Source organism: Ammospiza nelsoni, chromosome 5 (genome assembly GCF_027579445.1).
Source record: "Ammospiza nelsoni isolate bAmmNel1 chromosome 5, bAmmNel1.pri, whole genome shotgun sequence".
In the NCBI taxonomy this organism is placed as follows: domain Eukaryota; kingdom Metazoa; phylum Chordata; class Aves; order Passeriformes; family Passerellidae; genus Ammospiza; species Ammospiza nelsoni.
Window position 1 is genome coordinate 40025360 of NC_080637.1, and position 23018 is coordinate 40048377.

The following is a 23018-nucleotide window of genomic DNA, read 5'->3' on the forward strand; positions in this document are numbered from 1 at the left end:
GTCACTCTGCCAATTCTTATAAAATATTGTGTTATATATTTATTACATATTAAAGCATACATTATATAAAGCTGTGATTACGTACTGAAAGGTCTCAGGTTACTCTTGTTTTTGCTAATGCTTTGTAAAGGTATTTTCTTCCTGAGTTACATCAGTCACTGAACTAGCACGATATCAGCTGTAATACAAATTAAACTGGTACCTATCACTCCTTCTTCCAGAATGGGCAGTGGAAAGTACATGTGGATTGTGAGCCCCTTTGTTTATTAGAAAAGCATCCTCATGTTAAAAAGAAAACTGTATGGGTTGTTTTCACAGAATGGGAAAGCAGAATAAACAAGCATTCTGGCATAAAAGAGTATCAATATCACTCATCTTTAGGTCAGATCTGAAGGGATTAAATTAAGCACTGAAACTAAAGATGCTTTTTGCTGTACACCCACTGGTTGTAGGCTCCTCAGTGTGGGAATTAGGTGCCTAAAGCTGAATACTGTGAACTGTATATTTGCTAACTCTGATCCAGTTCAGCAAGGGCAGGTGGAATTGCTGGTGGTTTATGGTTATTTTTTTTTTTTTGGCAGAAGAAAGGTCTGTATCAAAAAATGTACTGAAAGTCTTTACAAGAAGCAGGGCATGTGAATTGCAAAAACATTGCAATGTCTATTTTTTGGAGCACGTCAGTTAAGACTTAATTCTGTGTTTTAAAGTCAGGAAAAAAAATCAAAAAAAGCAGAAGAACTAAGTGCATTGAGAAGTATGATGCTAATAAGGTAACTATTCAATCCATGCTTAAATTTTTAGGTAGTAATTTTACACTTAAAGTGTGCGTTGTTGCTCATTAATATAGCAATTTTCTTTTCCTTTATTTTTTCTCCATTATCCAGGTGATTGATATAGGTTCTGGGAAAGGCTACCTGAGTTCATTTCTGTCCATGCAATATAACTTAAAGGTTTATGGCATTGACTCCTCAAGCTCCAATACTAATGGTGCTCATGAAAGAAATAGAAAATTGAAGAAACACTGGAGAGCATATCAGAGTCGAGGAAAAGAAAGCCTCAAAAGCCAGAGTTTGGAAGTGGCAAATGACAGGCCAGTGGAACATGAACTTAATTGTAAAAAAATCAATGAAGAGCTCCTAAATAATGCCAATAGTCTTCAAAATCAGGGCCAAGTGATTATTCAAGATGTAGTTCCTTCTTGTGGTTTCACAGAAATGACTGCGCTCGAAACCAACACAGAAACTGAAGCTGATTTAGTCAGTGGGACACAATCTCATGAGACCAAACTTTATGAAGAGGTTCTTGCTGTTCTAAATGTTCTTCCTGTTGATGCCGTAGAAGATTTTTCTTCATCTAATTGTAACTGTGGGGAACTCTGTGAAGAGGAAAAAGTACAAAGAAAAATGACATCTCTCAAGACTAAAGCAAGAAAGTCAAGTGAATCGAACCTCTATCTTCCACTGACCTCTTGCATCACTGCAGAAACAGAACTCAGTGACATCATAACAGATCTGGAGGTTATTTTACTTTAAATATTTACTGTATTTAGATTGTCTGTTGTCTTCATATTGCCATTTTAATATGTATATGTTTGCTGAGTGTACATAGAGTACTATGTCCGGTGTAAATGAATATTCTGGCCCAATAATGGTTTTTAACCAGATAGCAGAAGTATGTCTACCATATAAAGATTGTATTCCTATTTTGCTATATGTGTTGGGATGTTCTTGAATCAGTCTTTAGAATTTATGTGGTAGATAATAATCAGCTGGCAAAGTTAACAGCTTATTCAGTTATTTTACAACTGTCATTATAGATAAAGTCTAATTATTATGAATTTGTTATTATTTACCAGGGAGATGCATATATTAAGCATTGGAGTTTCAATTCTCCTAAAAGTTACTTTGTCAAGTTACATATTTTTATACCTTCATTCACACTGGGAAGGCATAGGAGAATTTATTGTGTATAGTATTCAAGATGAAGAATTTGTAAAGAATTATTATATTTTGACTTTACAGAATTACTTTAATTTCATTTAGTAATTTACTAGCTGGCAGGGTTTGTGTCTACACAAACAAACTCAAGTTCAGCTGCCAGTGGCACAAGTCTAGAAACTCTGAGGTTGTATGTTTAGTTTTTATGCCTGAACTAACATACATTGATTGAGTAGATGCATTCAGTCTTTTATTGAATGATAAAAACTTCTCTGTGTTCAGTAGTGATCAAGCTATTTTATTCCAGGGTGTAATAATCTCTGATTCAAGACCATTAGTTTGTGCTAATAATCCTATAACTTGAGCTATAAATGCAGCTGAGTATCTGAGAACATGTGGGGCAAACTCATGTCGGTCTGCAAAAAACACCCTGAGCAGCAGGGTTTGTTGATGAAGCATATGCCTATACATTTGCACAGCTGGATTGTGCGTCCTCTTAGTGTGTAATTTGTACAATATTGAAGGTGGAAGAAATCCTGTATCACTGCCTTTTTTGATATAAAAAAAATACTGTCAGGGAACATGAAAGAGGAAAGCAGAAGTTTTCCTGTTTCAGACATGAATGCACTATGTAATACAGCTGGGTGTGATAATCAGATAAAATCAGAATGATTATAGAATGGTATCTCAACTGAGTGACCCTGGCCTAATTTCTTGTTGATAACCTGTAAAAGTGAAGGCTCTGGGGAGACTTTATAGCACATTCCATTATAGTACCTAAATGGGACTTTACAAGAAGGCTGGAGAGATAATTTTAAGAGGGCATGTAATGATATAACAAGCCTTAAGATGAAGGAGGATAGATTTAGATTAGGTAGACACTAAAAGGAAATGCTTTACTGTAAGGGTGATGAGACACCCACAAAAAATTGCCCAAAGAGGTTGTGTATGCCACTAGAAGTGTTGAAGGCCAGCTTAGATGAAGCTTTGAGCAACCTGGTCTTGTGGGGCTGGGGGGTTGGAACTAGGTGATCTCTAAGGTCCTTTCCAACCCTAATGATTTTTTGATTCTATGACTAATAAATATGTCTGTAATTCAAAGCAACACCATGTTTGCCATGTGGATCCCAACCAGTAATGTCAGAAGGGAAATATCTTGTTATGAATGGTTAGAAGAGAGAGAATTTTCATGGATAAATGGAGGCAAAAGCAAAGGAAAACAGGAAAGTAGGAAATAGAATGGGCAGAAGAGCAGAGCATCTGAAGCTTGAAGTTCTTACTTTGTGCTGTGAAGGAGAAGGCCCATTTGTTGTTGAATAGCAGCGGGCGTACTGAGAAACTGTCAGTGATGGTGTTTGGGAAATGACAAAGCTGCTCTTCACCTTAAACCTGTATTTAGGAAGTTGCTTTGATTTCAACAACTTAAACTAGCAGAAATGCCTTAAATAGGTGCAGCCAGATTTACAGCAAGGAATCTTTGCTAAGAAAAGTAGCAGTGGTACTAATAACAAGAACAGGAAACCTAGGAAAGACTAGAGAAAATGGTCTGTGCCCAGTAAACATGTAGATATTCCCTTCCCTGCAGCTATGTTACTCATAGTCTTGAACTTCTGCATCATGGCCAGTTTTCACCATATTTTCTTAGCACTGAAGAGCTTTGATTAGCATTGAAAAATTCTCGAACAGAACAGCAGGAGTCCTTGTGGAGTTGGGTATTTCTACCTTACAGCTCACTATTTGCAGCACATTCGGGTTTTGGAGTTTGTTTTTATTTGTGCGCGATCAGCTGATGAATGAGATGATTTATTGTTGCCTTTTTTTTTCTTTTTCTTCTTAGGACTGTATGATGGTGGGTCTACATACATGTGGAGATCTTGCTGCAAATACGCTACGAATTTTTACTGCAAAGCCTGAAATCAAAGCCGTTTGCAGTGTGGGCTGCTGCTACCATCTGCTGTCAGAACAGTTTGAAAACCAAGAAGGTAATTCTGAGCTTAACATTTGGCTGCCAGTGTGCATGTTAAGAGTATTATACCTTTCAATTAATTATCTCCTTGTGTTTGTTCCTTTCCAGTGGCTTATTTAGTACTGGTTCTATTTGTTTTATGAGGGTCATTCACTCCCAGATGCGTTGTTGCTTTTCCATTTTGCCAAGGTTCCTACATTTTTTACTGAGATTAGGGACATAAGTGCATAGTGTTTTTATATGATTATAACTACAGATGGTTTTATTTCATTAAATTAACTATAAATGTATAGACTGTTTTAGTCCGGTATGTTTCCATCCTTTTGAAATATTTTGTACCATATTTTATCCTCGGCTATCTGTGTGCAACATCCAGTTATGTTAATTTGTACATATACAACAATGAGCAGAGTTAAGATTTTGTAAAGTAAGGTAATACTCAACAAAACAGTCATCTGGGTGCTGTGCCAGTCTTTGCCCATCATAAAACAGTACATATATAAGATTTTTTCTTGGGAAGATAACATGAAAATTATTTGTGGATCCAGAATATATTTTCCTACAAATGGAAGAAGGGGGTTTCATTTTTGAGCGAAAGTTGGTATTTTTACTTGAAATTGTGTATAATGAAAAAGATTTAAGGAACTTAAATCTTTCTTGAGACCACTTGGCTTTCTTGAGACAAGTGGTACATAGCGGATATGTCTAAATGACCATCTGCTGACATGCTACAACCTGATCATCATATCAGTAAATCTGAAAAAGTCTTGGCTTGGCAAGATGTACTTCAGCTCTTTCAGGGAACTTCACAGACACAAAGGCACGTTGGACTCAATTGCTCTTAAGGAGTTAGCTGCTTAAGTAGTCACAAGCACAGCTCCACACTGACCATGACACATGCTAGCTTTCTTGCTTTAATAATCTTTTCATGTTGATTTTAATTAACTCTGCAAGTCTTTTAAGAGTTTTTTTCAGTGTATTAGTCTTAGTAATTTCAAAATACTTCAGCTCACTCCAAAAGCAAAGGAAAAGAAAATACAATTGAAATTTCTATGCTACAAAAAAGCAGTTAGAGAAAAAATACACAATTACTTTTACATCAGAGTTTTAAGACATTAAAAACTTTTCAGGTACTTCTCATTAAGTCTGAGTGTCTGAAACATTTGGTTCTTTCTTATTGCAAAGAGGACGCAGCTTCCTGTGCTAGCTATATAGGATTACTTTTTGCAGACCAGTGCATAAACTCAGACACCCCCAAAGGATCAGGCATGATAACCTTTCAAAGTTCAAATAAACAGATATGTGTACATGGTTAGAAGAGATACTGCAGTTTCATAGCAGTATGAAAATGAAGTCAAATTGCATGTTGAATTGATTTTACTCTGCTTGAAGGACAAAATTATTCTCAAAGGAGAACATTTGGACAGAACAAAAGGAAATTACAGTATACTTTTTTTGGGAAAGAATATATATATTGTTTTAATAATGTTCAAAAATAATTTATTTTTTTACTATTACTATGAGACTGCATATTCTAAAATGTATAATGCTGTTGTATTCCCCTACTAAGTCATCTACCATATGGCTTGTTCTTAAATGTGCAGTGGAGGGCTAAGAGAACAAGGACTGACAATATCTAAGATTTAAGATTTCTTCAAATGGAAAATGGGAAAGAATTCAGACTGTATCTTGTGTCTGCATTTCCTGTGCATGGACTTCAAACTGACAAAGCATTCTGGAGCATGCTAGGGGACTCTGTCTCTTATCAGATGGTATTGGTCCAACAATTCAAGCAGTAAAAGAGCTCCTCTTGTAGCTAGCAGAAGCAAGTGGATTTTAATACTGCTTCCAGAATGGGCCAAATAATAGCATTTAAGTAGCAGGTAACTTCTGAAGGTCATCTGGACCAGATCATGGCACAAAGCAGGGCCAGTTTAGATTGTTTCAGTCAGGGTCATGTTTTGAATATCTCCAAGGACAGTGATACAGTAGCCCATTTCAGTGTTTGCCCTCACCATGAATTTCTTTCCTTCATATCCATTCAGACTTTGTAGTTATTGTGCATTATCTACTGTCTTTTTCATTTTGCACTGCCAAGAATAGTCCAGCTTAATCCTTTTTGTTGTCTTTCCTTTAGGAAAACAGCAGTTAGATCCCTTCTTGGCTGCAGCCCTTTAGTGCTTTTGCCACCAGTAAATTAATTTCAGTCATTATACTGGGCTGAAGAGCCCAGAGGAGCACTCCAGATACTTTCACAAGTGCTAAAAAGGGAGAATAATCACATCCCTTAATCTGCAGGCTTCACTGTCAAGCTTCAGATTACTATTGATTTTCTACCTATTTTTGAATAGGTAGAGGTTTGAATAGGTTTGAGTGATATCTTTCAATTTTGTCTATAAAGATACTAAGGAAACTTTGCTGAAAGACTTCATAAAATCAAGATAAACTATGACTCTGCTGTCCCCTAGTTCATGGAGCCGGTCACTGCCTCACAGAAGGCAGTAGTTTGTCAGTGCCTGGTGAATTCCTGCCAGCTAGTGTCAACCTTCTTCTTACTCTTCGTGGGCCTGGACATGGTTTCCAGGAAAAAGTGCTCCATAAACTTGTTGAGACTATCTGAGCTTATTTAGGGGAAGATGAGTGTGGTTTTCACCTGTTTCCTGTAATCAGGATGGGCATGATCTGTAAAAGACTATAGAGTATGGCCTTCATGGGGCACCGGTGAGTTATGTGGTCCTGCAATGCAGCCCATGTGGCCACATGCAGATTTTGTGTATTTCTGGTTGGCCTGTGTGGTACCTCAGCCAGTATGATCTCTGCTGTAGGTAGTCCTTTGCTTGTCCAGGCTCTGACACTGAACTCAGGAGAGCTACTGGCTACTCTAGGCCATCAATCAGAGATGGCAGAGACATGCAGATGCTTTGTGTGGAGAGACTAGTTTGAATGTTAACAAGCAGGTTTAGAGCTACATCTCTGCAGTGACAGATCTTCCCAAGAAGCAGAGAATTGGGCAGAACTTGATGCAATACAGGAGTTTACTTACTCATTGGAAATGAGTCCAGTAAGCAAGGGCTTGCCTGCAAGGATGCAGTGGGAAGTTCTGTTAGAAAGCATTCTACATTTCTTTTATCTTGACTGAGTAGCCTCGAAGTTTTTCAAAATCTGTTTTTAAAATGTCATTTGTTCTCTTTAAAAACTTTTTTATTTTCTTGAGGTGTGCACCGTTAAAGTCAAGGTTGTGGCAAGTCCGCCTCAAAGCTCTTGCCCCCAAAGTAGCACATTTTCCATCTTTGCTGTTTCTTTAATGTAAACTCAGAGGGCTGTGCTTGTAAGCACAGTTGAAGCAGAGGAGCCACCTCACAGAGGAGCTGCAGTGGACTTCTGGTTGCCATAAATTGGTATGCCTGGACAGTATGTTCTTTGGCACTTAAGATTTAATACCAAGATCAGTCTTGTTTGAGGCCAATGAAAAATTACTTTTCCAGTTCATATTACAGTATATATTAACTGGAATTAACTGGTATTCATAGGAATAAAATTTACCTGTTATGATGCCTAACATAGTGTTTATAAGTCTGAGGTGTTGAGTTGACAAAATATCAACAAAATGTTATTATGGTGTTTTTATTGGACTACTGAATTACCTTGCTTATCACAAGCTAGGGATTTTTTTTTGTTTCTGAGATGACTTCAGGGAATAATGCATTACATTTCTCACACACTCTAAAAATAGTACAGATATTGCAAGATTGGCTGATTCAGTTTGGTGTTGGATCTGCTATGAATACTTTGTGAGCATTTCTGATGAAAGTAGGTGCCAGCAGTCACAATCTTGAATAATAATGCAATCAGTATATAGTGTCCTTCTGTGTGTCTCTAAATAAGCTGAATTCAGCTGGAAATTTTTGTAATGGGACCACATTTCCAATTGTGCTGGGAATAATTTTGAACTGTTAAGATCATGAAAGTCTTTGCTTTGATTTATTAGCGGCTAAAACAACCAAGAGCTGTTATGTAACATCAAATTTCAACTCAGTTTTAAGAAGTTGAAGCCAATGTCTTTTAACACCTGTCTTTAAATTTCACTGCTGTTATAAGCAGTATGAAATTCTAAGTTTCAGTTAATAAGGAATAATATGACAGCTCTTGGAAAATTCTAAGTAGTTTTACTTTGGCTCTCTCTAAGGAGAATTGTCTGTTTATATAGAGATTCTTGTATGGATAAAATATACGTAGCCATTAGTATAATTGATTCCTTTGGGAGTTTTCTTCTCTGTTACTGCATTGGGTAGTCAATTACATCAGAGTAGAAAAGATTTTACTATTTATCAGAGACATTTTACATAAACCTATTTACATAGTGAGCCATTATGTCAGTTTTTCTGGGAAAAAAATCAGTTTGCTAATGATTTTTAGGTTAAAACAAACTCTGTGTCTCTGTTCAGGAGATAGTCCTAGGATTTTTGGTAGCTGTTTTATCTTACATTCAGCTAACATGTTTTTGGGGCAATGTACCAGCTGGTCTATGATTATCCCTAAACAGAGAAGAGCTGAAATTTAACATATTTCTTAAAAGATTTTTCTTTACTTGAAAAGGAATTTGGGTTTCTGTGTTCTGATTCTCTTCTTTCCATCCTCCATATCACCAAGTACATCAGTACCAGTCTGTTTTGAGGAAAAAACACATGAATGTTGCTCTTGCTTTGGAGCTACTGTTAAGACGCACTACAGAGATGGGGTAACTGAGATTTTTTTAATATATCCCTTGGGGCGGAATAAAGTGAAACAAATGACAGGTATATATATAAATGTATGTGTGTGGGTGTGTGGGTATATATATTTTTGAGCAATTGGGTTGCAATAGAAATGTAGCCATTTTGCTTGTTATCTATAGTAATATGACATTATAAAGACATGAAAATATCACTGTAGAAAATATACAAAGAAGAGAAAGAAATTATTAGAGTAGCTAGCAGAGAGGAAAGATACCATCACCCATCATTTTTGCACTTCAGGAGCACTTTGCACCTCAGATGTCCATTGGTTGAAGTGATGGTCACAATCTTGATCTGTCAGGGATGGGGCAAGCCATGAAACAAAGACTTCAAGGGTTAATATAGGCTCAGGTTCAGTTGGAAATGCCCAGGTACCTCCCCTGTGGGGGGAAGTTTTCACACTTTGTATCATGTGCAGTCCTCAGCAAGTGTGGTCACAGCACCAAGCCTGACAGAGTTCAAGAAGTGTTTGGGCAGTGCTCTCAGGCACATGGTGTGATCCTTGGGAATGGTGCTGTGCAGGGCTAAGAGGTGATCTTGATGATCCTTTGGGTCCCTTCCAACTCAGCATATTCTTAGATTGTGCAATTTGAAATAAGAGATAGGTGTAGTTGTATAGATGCTTTCAGTGATAGCTGTCTGATAGAAGCTCTTTTGAGGTTGGCTTAAGTATGACAAAACAAACTCCGTATTGTGTAAGGATTTCCAAAGTCGGGTCACTGCTGGGTAGAGGAGTTCTAAAGCCCTCCAGGAAGCTGTGGAAAGTAGCTTCTTAATAGGGCACTCTGAAAGAAGTCAGCAAAGCTTTTGCAGAATAAACTTTGACTATTAAAAGCTATTGAACATAATTAAGAGAAACAAAAGGGTTGCAAAGGGTAGTCAAAATTCACATACAGAATTTTATTAGACTTGTGAAACACGGGAAAGCCTTGAGTAAGGTGGATTCAGAGGACAAATACTAGGAAACTGAATTTTCTAAAGGATTACTTACATAAATATAATGGCTTGGTATCACTCTGTTCCACTCAAATATAAAAGATTACTCACTGTTTCAGGGTATTAGAGTACAGATGATTTATGTGTAGCCTAGGTATATTTTCAAAGATATTCCACAGCCAATGTCTTAAAATAGCTAGCACTGATACCATGGCAACACAGGAAAACACTTCCAAGCAACAGATCAAAAAGCTTAATTTCCTTCCCAAGGCATCTTTAGATATTGCTGCATAGGGAACCTTTCCATGTATTTGTGACACAGCTAACTAGTCACTGAACCCCAGATGTTTTCTGTAAAAATTGATTCTGAAAAAAATATGAAACTTGAAAAAATACTAACAAGGTAAGCTCTACAGATGTTAAATGACAGTATTACCTATTGAAGTTGTTATGGTATTTTTCATTAATTAGTGTAGCAAGAATATATTAAAACCTGAAACCATCTATATTTGTACTTTTTTCAGTGTGTACAAAGTATGAGGTTAGAATTGAGAATGCCAAAGTTTTAATGCACATAATTAAAACATACTCTAGGTTTGGGTGTTGGAAATTATTTTGGTGACAGCTGATTCTGTTTCCTGGAATTAGAGAGCATTTTGCTTCCCCACTGTCCTCTGATTCCCCCAGCAAAATCCTGCTTAGTCAGGGGACTTTTTTTGAAAAATGCAAACTCAAGGAACAGTGAATTACGTGGCCAAGGAAGATTTAGTCTTTTCCAAGAAGGAAAAAGGCAGGTTAGTAGTTATCTATTTTTTTGGGAATAACAGAAGTAGATGTTGTGGAAGATAGAGGCTATGGAGGATCTGAAAAAGGTTATTTGTGTTTTAGTACAACTTTGATGAAGTTCACAATATATACAAAGACACAAAGTATGGTGTATGTGAACAAAACTGAGGAGGGTAATAAAGATTAATTTCCACTGAAAAATCTCAGAAGAAAAAATGCCATTTCAATCCATTGAATTACATAATCAGCCAAAAGAGCAATTAGGTTAAGGGTTGTGATTCAGAGATTCTGACAAAGCTTACAGCTCCAGGGACACCCGGGCAGGAAAAGGCATGCCAATGGGAACACGATGCTGCACCAACATTGCTGGCTCCACAGCTTTCTGATCTGGCTTATCCCACAGAACTTAAGTCAGGCTTATTTTTTCCAGTAACATTAAAGCTTGTTGGTCCTGTTGTTTTATAATGACCACATTTTACTGTAAAGCTTTGTGAAGTAAAATTTGAATATTAGCGCACTAAAAATTGCAGTATTGTTCTTAGAAATGCAAATTGATGGATGGACTAATATTAAAGGTATTGGAGAAGCTTGTCCCATTCTCTTGAACTTCCTTGTCATCATTTGTGCACATACAGAGTTGGCAAATGTGAAAAGGATTTTATGAAAAAAGGATTTTCATAGAAGGAATTCTGTCTGATTGGCTACTCTGTACTGAATTATAATGTGGTTGCTTCATGCATTGTTGGACACTTGAGCTGTTTCCTGTGAAATGTTCCATGGAATACTTAAAATATACTTAAAATGTTTCTTGAATATTTTTTGAGATTTATACAGTTTAGAACTGCTGTTGTGATAGATAGAAGCACAATATATATGAGGTATATAGTATTAAGTATATCTGAAATAATTGCAGGCATTAAAACAAATTCCAGTTTTTTAAAATGTAGCTTGTAAATATATGAACTTTATAGCAATACATTAATCCTAAATTTTTTTAAAATGTGCTTGAGAGTAGACTGGATGTGAAAAAATAAGTAGAACTTAAAGCAATATTGTAGATGTGTGGTCAGCTTTTGATATATGTGAAAAATTTATTTCTAACTTGAAGCATTAGTTTCCCTCTCTTTTCCTCCTACTTTACAGTTTCAATAATTTAAAAGAAGATGATGTTTTGACTGATAATCTTTTCCAAAGATTATCTAAATTATGCATGAACAGTGCATTGATACTGAGATTGTAGCTGACAGGGTAGTAACTTTAACTTGAATGAATGATTAATTTGCCTGGAGGACAGGGTATAAATTGGAAGAGATTTGCTTGAAAAGATCAAGGATTTAATCTTTCTAACTCAGTTTGCAAATTTTTATTTTGAAATATTTTAACAATGATATTGGAAAGACATACAATAGGAACCATGTCAGTCATTGTTTTCTTGCACTCAATAAGTTCTTACTGACATCCCTGCAGTAGAAATATCCACGTATTCCATGTACTCCATAATTAGACTTGAAGTTAATTAATATTTTAGAGCTTGTCATGAGGCACTTAAAAATTCTTATTACATTTCTAGTGCTGAAACCGCTTGCAATCTGTTTGGTCAAATTTCATCTTTATTTCTAAAAAGTCTTCTTTCTCGTTCTGCTAATCATGCTAATAATTAAAATCCTATTCTAAATCATGGTTCTCAAACCAATATTCAGCCCCTAAGAGTCTCTGGTATCCCTCAGGGTTAAAAGGAGAGCAAAGTGTGGGGTTGCCTGCAGAGGTTTCTTGCCTGCCTGCTGTTACTCTCTGATGGTCAGCTGAGACTGGGCACTTCTGCCAGAAAGCCAAAGGCTTTCCCTCCCTCCCATGAGTTGTGGGGAGGGTTCTTTATAGTTGTTTTTTTTTTTTTTTCTTTGCTTGACTTTTATGGAGTGAATTATGTATATCTCCAACTATTGGTAAATTTTCTGCTGTCCCCTCTTTTTAACCCCATTAAATGATTTATTCTGAAATATGCCCCAGTTCCCTTCCTGTGCTAAAAAGCCAGGATCTCGGCCAATTTGTGTTGGTTTTTTTTTAAGAAAGCAGTAAATCTTATTCACTATTCTAAAAATCAGCTGACAATGTAATAATGAAAACTCTAAACATTTAGAGTTTGTGTATATTTAGACGTGACTATTAAGAACATCTATAAAGTAATCTCTGTACCAGTTTTCCCACATTTGCATTAGGGCTAAACATGAATAATTGTCTTGTTACTCAAAATACAAATGATACTGAAACTGAGCACAGATTGTGAGGCAAATGCTTCTTGGTGTTTTGAAGAAACAGCAAGAGTCTTTGCAGCTGCTCTTTTCTGGAAAACAAACATTCTGCCTTACAGCAGAATGTTGTTTCAGAACTAGAATAAACAAATACATATTGTTCTGTGTGATGTTTGAAAGACGTTTGGGATAGAATAAGAAGACAATGAGAAGTGGTACTGAAGCCCTGCTGCATGGAATGACTGCTTGGCCTACATCTTGTGATTCATGGCATGGTGTAGGTTGCCATGAGTATCTGCAGACTTTTCTCTTGTCACTTTGACTGTTTTTTTAGTGGATTTTTGTAAAGGGCATTCACTTAAAATTGTTTTGGAAAATGTGAAATTATCAGCAATTCAGCATAAACCAAAAACATCTGTTGCAGGGAAAACATGTTTTTTGTAGCACCACCACAAGTTTTGGTACTGGATGAGAGCAGTTAAGTGTTTCTACTACATTACCTACTGTTCATCTTGCTGAATCCATTGTGTAGTCTGAAAGAGGAAAAGCTGTGCCTTTGTTTTTTTCCTCCATATTGCAGAATGCCACGACCAAGTCTGGGGATTTCCCATGTGTCAGTACTTGAAGGACAAAGGCTGGTGCTGTGGTCGCAATGCTCGGATGTCAGCATGCTTGGTATGATTCCCCCTCCTTTCTTTTTCTACTGAGAGCTTTGTCCAGATGTTACAGGATTCATTGTTTTTGGCTTCTGATCCTGAAGCCATGACTTTACTCCAAGAATCTACAGGATAACATCATTAATGTTGTAGGCATGATGAATTATATCTAAAAAAATATAGTATTGACCTTCCAGCTTTATAAATTTTATACTTGCTGGAGGCATGAAAAAATGAGTATTGATAGAAATGTATTTTAAGAGTGGACAGAAAGGCCAAAGCTTTGCTGAAACCTAAACAAGGTAACCCCTCAGGATTATAGTTCTTGGCCAAGGACTTAGGGAGAAACAAGGTAATTTTAGAAGGATTGCAATCAGTAACTCCCTCAATGCCTTCATGATTCACAATATTGAATGTTCTAACTGTTTAAAACGTGAACAACCCTGCCTGTTCCAAAAACTAGAGAAGCTCTAAAAATCCATGTAGTTTAAGAGTCTGGAAACTTCTTTTTAACATTGCACCAAGAGAAGAAGTACTATTTTAAAGATTTAGCTTCATCAAGATAAAATGATGAGCTGTTGTCTAATTTGAAAAAACAGGTAGGTACTGAAAATTTTCACCACTGTTTCATTTAGAAGACTACTATTCCTTCCCTCTATTAATTTTTAATTTATGGTACCCAGATAAATCACATCAGGTTCTAGCTAAGCTCTGCTGCTAGGTCTGTACCTCCATTACAGAGAAGAGTATAGACTAAAGACTCAGTGTGGACTAATGTATTGAGGTTATGTAAACTTGAACTACCATGATAATTAAATGCTGTCAGGAGAAAATATAGGAGGACAGTTGTTAAGGATCCATAAGGCTTAAATGTGTTACCCTTGGCAAAGTAAAGGAAAAGAATTGTTCATTTTAGAGATGTAGCTGTAAAACTCAGCAGAAGTGCTTTCTAAAGGGATTTGCCTTTTCTCTTTTTCTTGTCAGTGTCATACAATACCAATCCTTCCTCAGCTGATACATTAGTTGTTTCCTATTCCATTTCTTTTGGAAAGAAAAAGGTTGGGCTGTTTTTCAGCAGTGGTAGGAAGATAAATTTTAAAAGCAAATGGCCCCCAAGAAAGTACTGATCTTCCTGTATATATCTATTTTAGATTTCTCACAAATCACAGAAATTTGGCAATTAAAAACTTTTTGTTTGAATATTCACAAAAGGCAAAGAGTTCTCCTGTGTAACTAGATACTTCTCCTGTTATGTTTGTAGTTGTCCATATGCATTTTTCATGACTAGGATTTTCCTTGCCATGTAGGATGTACAAGGGAGCCAGCACAGAGCCACTAAGCACCCACATTTCTTGGGCTAATGTCTGGTTAGCAGAAAGTCTGCTGAGCAGTGACACTCAGAGTTCAAATAGGTTGAATTACGGTTGAATTACCAAGGGCCAGAGGTGTTGGGCAAGAGTTTCCAGCCTCAGAGCCTTACAATAATATCTCTTGGAAGCCATCTCCATCTCCTCAGCAGCAGCAGATGGATGCTGCTGTAAGAGCTTATGCAGCAGAAGGCAAACCTGATAGCTGGCCAAAGCTGTGAATGGAAGAGCTGCAACTGTGTGGACTTTGTTTGAAGAGCAGTGTGAAATACCAGATCAGTTCTACCACAAGGAGCAGGAAGTGTGGGTGATTGTGTAACAGGCAGTCTTATTTACTGTAGTGAAATTTGGGAATAAAGGTGATAATAATCTGTAAATGATGAGGCATTTTTTGTTTGCTACCTATTTTGATGTAGCATCAGATAATCAGATACTGAGGTTTTGTCTTCATTTCTGCTATGATCTTTAAAACTCTGTTGAAAATTTTGTGGGCACACTATCTTTTCAACTGTGAAGGAGTATTACATGCTTCTAAACATCTGTTGTTCTTTATCACTATGCATGAAAAAAATCAAGTAGTCTCACATCTACGTCAGCATTTACAGTATGAAGACTCTAGTGAAAAATAATGCACAGTATTTTAAACTGCAGTCTCTCTGAAGTTACTTTATTTGCCTGTATATCAGCAGTCTGAGTAGTAGTGATTAAAGCTAATATTATTAATTGAACTAGTATTTACTTTTAAATAATTAAATATGCAAAATGTATTACTTGTACTTCAGTAGAAATATATTCAAGAAAAATGCATTTGCTTTTAACACTTTCATAGAAAGTAATCCTCTGAAACTCTTGCACAATAGAAAGAAAAACAAGCCAATTTTCCATGTATATATTTCCACACAGTTGGATGTCATTGCTTCTCCTATAAATAAACCAAAATAACAGGAGTAGCTGCTTATGAGTGCCTAAAGGTATTAACACTTTAAAGTGTGCAAGCTCATGTTATGTCACACCATTAATCTTTTTAAATGTCATCTCCTCTGACTTATATACCATGTGTTTATAAAATGTTATGATAAAGAATAAACATATCAGCAATTTAATTCCTTGACTCTTAAAGGCTTTGGAGAGAGTTGCAGTTGGCCAAATGGTAAGTAATACTGTTTATTTTAGCCATTCTAAGATAAAATGTGTTTTTCCCCCTTGAATGTTCTTAATCCATGGCCTTTTATTGAACTTCTGCATATCTGGAATCTGAAATACTGGCCTACACTATGTCAAATCCTGATAGATAGCATGTGTCATCACAAAATCACATTTTTATTGCTGTGCTTATACTTAGTGAATCTGTTTTCTTTTTAAAATTAAGAGTCAGAGGAAAAAAAAGCACAGTTTAAAATTTAAGGCATCAAACAACCCTTCCTAACTTCCTTTGCTATCTTTCAGCTAATGCATAAATTCAGTGCAAATGTCCTTCTTATATTCCTGGTTTAGATCACTATATCCCAATGTTTTATCAACTAATGTAAAAATAGACATTGTTATGACAAAAGCTTGAACCTGTTAGAAACATCATCATTCTCATTTTTAATCCCTGTATATTTTTTGTCTGTGAATATTTTGATTTATTGTTGTGCAAGTTACCCTTAAGGGATGGTGGGCACCAACTGTGCAAGTATTTAAAAGGCCAGACTGAAAGACTTCTTTCCATATTCAGTAAGCCCACTGACCCCAGCAGTCTTTTTCTGTGTATTCTTAATTGGCAATCCTTAACTGGTTTTATGCAAACATATTTTCCATAGACAAATGTATGAAATTCTTAGTATTATTTTTTTTAGCATAGTACTTTCTACATGGTTCAGGCTGCAGTCTGATTGCAGATCATTCAGCTAGGTAATTACTTCTTTTGTCTTCAAAACAACGTAGATAATTGTTGTTTATTTTGCATATTAGAATTCAGATCATGAACTGTGCATTTTCCTCTGTTGTCTTTCTTTCCATCAAGAGAGTCTGGGTTTGTGGTTTTTTTTTCTTTCTTGCATTTATGGTTATGTTAGAATCTGACTTAAAAACATCATTTTAACTGGATGCAAGAACATTAGTAAATTATCCTCTTAAATCTGATATGACCAGTTGTAAAGTATATAACTCAATAAATAGTTAGGGAAGCCAATACTAGTTTTGTTACTCTGATCTTAATTTCAGTGCCAATTTTAAATCCTTGCTGTTGTAAAACTTTTTGCAGCTGCCTACAGAATCATTGTTTTATCGAGCTGTTCTTCAGGTTATTATAGAAGAAATTTATGGTGTCACCAAAAGGTAGGAAGCTCTGAATTCACAGAATACCAACCAAAGATTGATCCGATTCTCTTCCATCTCTGTGTTGTATAGAAAGTATGTTTTGGAAAGCAGGACGTAGGAATCAGTCTCATCAGGTTGTATATACACATTGGTATTAAAATGCAAGATAGATTTGCTCATCCTCAATACACATCACAAATGTATTGCCCTTCCTTTACCTGTAGCTGAAATAGGCTCCCTTTGGTATTGGGTACACAGGTAAAGCACATTTTCACCTGAGAACACTCAGCAAATGCACTGAAAAGTCAGCGCAGTCCTGGGCTACCCTGTCATGCAGAAGTCCTGGCAGCTTTGATACTGCAGATGGAAAAAGGCATTTCTGTTTGTCCTGAGTAAAACTGCTGACAGCTTGATGGCCATCGTGGCTCTAAAGAGCTACTCACTGCCTGTGCCTACACTGGCAAATGCTGCTTCCTTGTAGGAATGGGATTTGGAGAGCTGCTGCTGAGGATCTGACATCTATATTATACTCTTCTGTGGTTGCAGTTGGATTAGATTTTATCTTATTATGTGGGATGTATGCCTGTTAGCACTTGGAGCACATCCAGAAGCACACCTTCCAGTTTAATTTAGTTTGAAAATAACCCATTTTTTGAGCTCTGATACTATTTCACAGTGTGAGCCAAGGCATGAGAGGTGGGAAAAAACAGAAGATTCACTTCAGAAGTATACTCCTGATCTAAAATAAGTGCTAATGCAAATACTCTTAAAACTTTTGCTGCATCTAGAGTCAGTCAGACAGCTTACCCTTCAGAAGGTCAAATTCCTGAAAGAAAAAATGCTTCTTTATTTTAAAATTGCATACAATATAACAAAAAAAGTCATGGCTCCTAAATTGCAGAGAAAAGAAAAACTGTGTGGTAGATTTTTCAATTTTTGAAGGAAGTATAATTTGGAGGAAATAATTAAGATTATATGTCTGTGATGAACACAATGGCTACCTTGGAAAGACCTGTCTCACCCCCATGTTTTGGGTTTCTTTCTGAGCAAGATGATTAATGCCCATCTTCCTAGAAATGATGTAACAACATAATTATTAACTGATTCTCAGTCTGCATCAGCCTAAATGTTTAGGTGCATTTGAATATTAAATATGACAGCAAAAATTCTTTTCAATGAATGAGGGTCCTTGACAGCTAAACAGCATTAGAACTGCCACTGAGTGAAATCTTTTGAAATCTTTCTATTGGCTTCAGCTGTTTGTTCTGGGTTTTAGGTAAGGAGATAGGTATTACTAAGAACAAAGAGGGAGAAAAGTAAGATACTAAGATACTTCAGTTTTTCACTGAGAGGGTGCGGGGAGAGTGTATTTCTTGTTAAGTTATTCAGTAGCTGAAAATTCTGTACCTGAATATTTCACCCCTACTCTAGAAGAGAAATGTTAGACTCAGTCAAGAAAGTGAATTCAGACTTAAAAAAAAACTTTGTGTGTTTTTTCTCCATGATGTTTTAAGCACAGAGAAGAGAGCAAATATGAGTGGTCTGCTAGGATTCGTTCTTCCTATATGTTTTTTTAAGTTTTTGTGAATTATTTTGGCGTATTTTTTGAAACAACACACATTTTTGTCTGGCTTGAAGTGCAAGCTGTTGAGTTGTGAACAGGACAGAGTTCTGGCATCATTTAGTGCAATAAAAATTGAAAGGATAAGAACACCAGGTAACAAGCAAAAGTGACATTTTTTCAGTTCAGTAGTTGCTGTTAAATAAATTACAGCAGGATCATGGTAGATTATGGAAGTAATTTAGAAGTATAGAAGGAAATGTGTCATTGGAAATAATAATTTTGTCATTTATGTAAGGAAATAAAAAATGTTAGTGAAGAAATTAAAAAGAAACTTCAACTCTCTCAGAGTTTTAGGTAAAATAATAACTGTATTATAACCGTAATACAATTACACAGTTGCTGTGTCTAGAAGTTACTTCAAGTATTAGCTAGATTGTTTTAAGTGGAAGGAGGAAAAAGAAAACTTGTTACTAACTTGGCAGTAGTAGCCATCCAACTGATTCATTTCTCCTGTTAAAAATATCTGAACTTTGTTGTTGGATGTATAAAAGCCTACACCTCAGTAATGTGTTTGCAGTGATCGACATGTTGGAAAAACCTTCTCCAAATCATCCTCCTTCATAGATTATGTTAGACGGTCTCTGAAAAAGCTGGAACTGGATGATTCAAAGGTGAGTCACTAGTGACTGTATGAAATTGTTATATCCATATAATTTCTTAAGTCAGCACCACAATGCAGTGTTTGAGCCATTGAGTTGATTTATGTCATATATTGCTGTGTGAACATTATATTTGAAGACTTAATACCTTTAAATTAGTAAATGTTAGGGAAACAGATGAAGATTTTAAATCACTTTGTTAGAGAAAAAGAAGTAAATATGAAGTAGAGATTTAAAATAATTTTGAGATTCTATTTATGTCCCTGAGTATCTTGTCTTATTCTTAGTCCTACAACTGCTCAATTGGTCAACAGATGGCAATATAGCATTAGGCACAGAATATGACTGTGTGAAGATCACTTGTGAGAACAAGTTGTGCAAAGGAGACACTAGAGAGTACTAGACAGATTGTTAAACAATTAAGTGCAATCAAAGGAAAAGTGGGAGTGGCAAGCATGTAAAATATTTAAGGTAAATGTTGTTGCAGTCTCTGGTAAGGTTTAAAACCTGTAGTCAAAATGTCAAATCACTTAAAAGCTGCCAGGCACATCAAAGAATGAGCTAGGAGAAACAGGCAAAACCAAATAAGCGAGTAAATTCAATGACATTGGAATCATCCTGACAGCATTAAAAAAAGGACTTATGCCTGAAGTGTGCTGTATTTTAAAAGCATTATATTTAATTCTGTAGTTAGCAAATCACAACTAGAGAATGTTGTTACCTGTTTGCTTTTCTGTATGAATAGTATTAACAAGATGCATTCACCCCAGCTAGAAATAAAATTATGTCTTTCTTCATGTGTGTACAGTCACCCAAAAGAAATAGTGGACTGTTTGTGTAATAATCAGTTCACAAGATCATTGATTGAACTCTGCTACTGCAGATTTGTTCTCTGTTTTCTTTAAAACCAGTAAGCATAGAAAGTTTGTGTCAAGAGGTCTGATTTTAGATATGTTGCCTTTTGCTAAGAAGGGTCTGGACAAATGCAGGTTGCCCTAAGACAAAGATGTCTGTCAACACTACTTCAAGCTACACATTTATGTGGTTGCTAAAGACCTGATTCAAATAAATGCTTACTTTTGCTCATGTTTCTCCTCATTTTATGTGCAGCTGGCTGCATACTGAAGACTGGATTTTATGCTGATGTAAACAATATTATTTTTTATTTCCCAGCTATATTGAAATCTGCAGCAGCCCAAAACCAGTGCTATTTTGATACTATTGAGAGGAAAGTTGTTACTGCTCCCTTAACACTGCTTCTGACCCTGCAGTTTTCATGGTGGAGTCAGCACTGTATCTACACAATATTGGAGAATGTGTTAAATGCCTCTTCAGAAAAAAAAAAAAACTTACATAGCTAGAAATGTGATGAAGCCTAAACATTTGATCTGAAATACAACAAAATCAAAGAGAAATTTATGTGGAATTTGGGTTTTTAGCTCTATTTAGAAATGAACAAAGGAGCAGCTGTACTGCACAGACCAAATGTGTACTTTGTTTCTGGCAGTGGACAAAAACCAATGCATTGGGAAGAATATAAGGTGGGAGCAAGCATATATGAAGCACACTTCCAAAATAATCAAAAATGTCCTTGTCATTCACAAAAAAAAAAGGGAGGCAATCATTTTCTTAATGCATAAATGTATTTAGGTTATATTTAAAAAGCAGCTAAAACTTAGTGACATTGTGTAATACAACCAGAGAACTATGAGAAAAAATTGTTTCCATATGGGTCTCTGTATCACATGTGCAATGATGTTTTCTAAAATACAGAAGTCAAGAAACTGTGAGTCTCCAGTCTTTTACTAGGCTTATCAGAATATTAAACAGAATTTCATCTCTGTATGATAATAAAAGTACTGGAAAGGAAAATAGAGGAGTAGAGGCACTGTTTTTAGGAGTCCCTGCCAGGGTTTGGTAGCTTGTCATGTATGGTAAAATCTTGCATGGTTTTTATCACTGAAGCTGAATCTGTACTGTGGGATGTAAACACTCTTCTAAACTTAATGGTTCATGATAAGCCTCGCAGCTGCTTCCTTTATACACACCAATACCTCTGTTTCTGATCAAAAGGTAGCCATGGGCAATCCAGTAATTTTCCAGTGTGGACAGTTGTGGAGGCAGGATAGAGAGTGCAAGTATATAGAACACCTAACCTGCCTTGATACTCATTTTTGTAAGTGTGTGCCCTTTACTAAATGTTACACTGGTAAAGACACACCAGGCATAATTATCCAAATACTAAGGTTTTTTTGGCTGTTGATTTTAAGTAAAGATAAGTTCTTGAATCCTGCCAATAATTCATGTGAAGAAACCCCTCTGTGTCTTTCCTTTGTGAAATAGATATGAAGTTTTTGCTTATGTGAAGCAAGAATTAGACTCTTTATAAAAAGAGTCTCAGTCAGAAATGAGTTAGAGTGAGACAACATAGTATAACAGTTTCTCTACCAAAAAAAAAAGGCATTTATCAATAACCTAGCACCATTCATTGTTAAGAATTACTGTTCAAGGGCTGAAGTTTCTTATTAAGTGAGCCAAAATAATTTCCTCCATCCATGGTGTTTCTTTTTTAGTGTGGGAGAGTCTGTCAATTAAACACGTAGATGCAAATGAAATCCTTTTTTCTGTCTTGGTACAGGACCATTCCCTTCACACATCACTTCAGTAGTAAAAATGAGGTTTAAACCATGACTACTGAATTTCTGACAAAACATTCTCATTCTGTGAGGGCAGGGAAAGGTCTTGTAGAGTGAGCATGATGCTTCACAGGTATGGTTATATTGCTTATAGCTTCAGAATTAATGGAATTGCTCTCTGAGCCATGGATCATAAAATGATGTTAATGATCATCTAGTTCCAACCCCCCTGCTGTGGGCAGGGACACCTTTCACTGGTTGCTGAAAGCCCCATCCAACCTGGCTTTGCACATTGCCAGAGATGGGGCATCCACAGCTTCTCTGCACAACCTCTGCCATGTCTCAGCACCCCCATAGTGAAGAATTTCTTCCTTATGTAATCTAAACCTATCCTCATTCATTTGAAAGGCATTTCTCCTTGTCCTGTCACTACAAGCCTTTGTGAAAAGTGCCTCTCCACCTGTCTTGTAGGTCCCCTTTAGGTGCTTTTAGGTTTCCTTGGAGCCTTCATTTCTCCAGGCTGCACAGCCCCAGCGCTCTTAGCCTGCTGGCCACAACTCTTTTAGTGCAGCCATTCTGCAAATTCCTTACCCACCCAGTGGTCTCCAGTTTAGAGACGAGGATGTCATGTGGCATAATGGGAAATGTTTTGCACAGGTCCAGGTAATGATGTCAGTTACTCTTTCCTTATCTACAAATGCTGTAACCCCTTCATAGAAGGCCACCAGATTTGAAGGCACAATTTGCTGTCAATGACCATGTTGGTGTCACCAATCACCTCTTTATTTTCTATGTGTCGTAGCACAGTTTTCAGGAGGATCTGATGCATGATCTTAGGCATCAGGGTGAGACTGACTGACCTGTAGTTACCCAGGCCTTCGGTTTTTTCCTTTTTGAAAATGAGTTATGGATTATGTTCCCCTTTTTCCATGGGAACTTTACTAGGCTGACATGACTTCTCAAATATGCTGGATAGTGTCTTAGCAACTTCTGCCAGTTCCTTGAGGGCCTACAGATGTATCTCATCAGGTCCTATGGACTTGTGCATCTTCAGGCTCCTAAGATGTTCTTGAGCCTCATCTTCTCCTACAGTGAGCAGTTCTTCATTTAGTCAGTCCCTGCCTTTGTATTCTGAAGCTCAGGTGGTGTGGCTGAAACTCTTGCTGGTGAAGACTCAGTCAAAAAA

The 23018-nt window shown here is 36.5% G+C and overlaps 1 protein-coding gene across 4 annotated transcripts in view; it reads left to right on the top strand.

The window, feature by feature from the left end:
• METTL25 (methyltransferase like 25) overlaps positions 1 to 23018 on the top strand; it is a 54218-nt gene that overhangs the window by 14098 nt on the left and 17102 nt on the right. For all 4 annotated transcript variants that reach the window (XR_009418492.1, XR_009418491.1, XM_059472239.1 and 1 more), the window contains exons 4-9: positions 885 to 1517; positions 3775 to 3919; positions 13230 to 13324; positions 15793 to 15822; positions 16918 to 16991; positions 19115 to 19208. Coding sequence is in view for 2 of the 4 variants with exons in the window: in XM_059472239.1 (XP_059328222.1) it covers positions 885 to 1517; positions 3775 to 3919; positions 13230 to 13324; positions 15793 to 15822; positions 16918 to 16991; positions 19115 to 19208 (1071 nt within the window). In the remaining 2 variants the exon portion in view is untranslated. The remainder of the gene's footprint in view (positions 1 to 884; positions 1518 to 3774; positions 3920 to 13229; positions 13325 to 15792; positions 15823 to 16917; positions 16992 to 19114; positions 19209 to 23018) is intronic.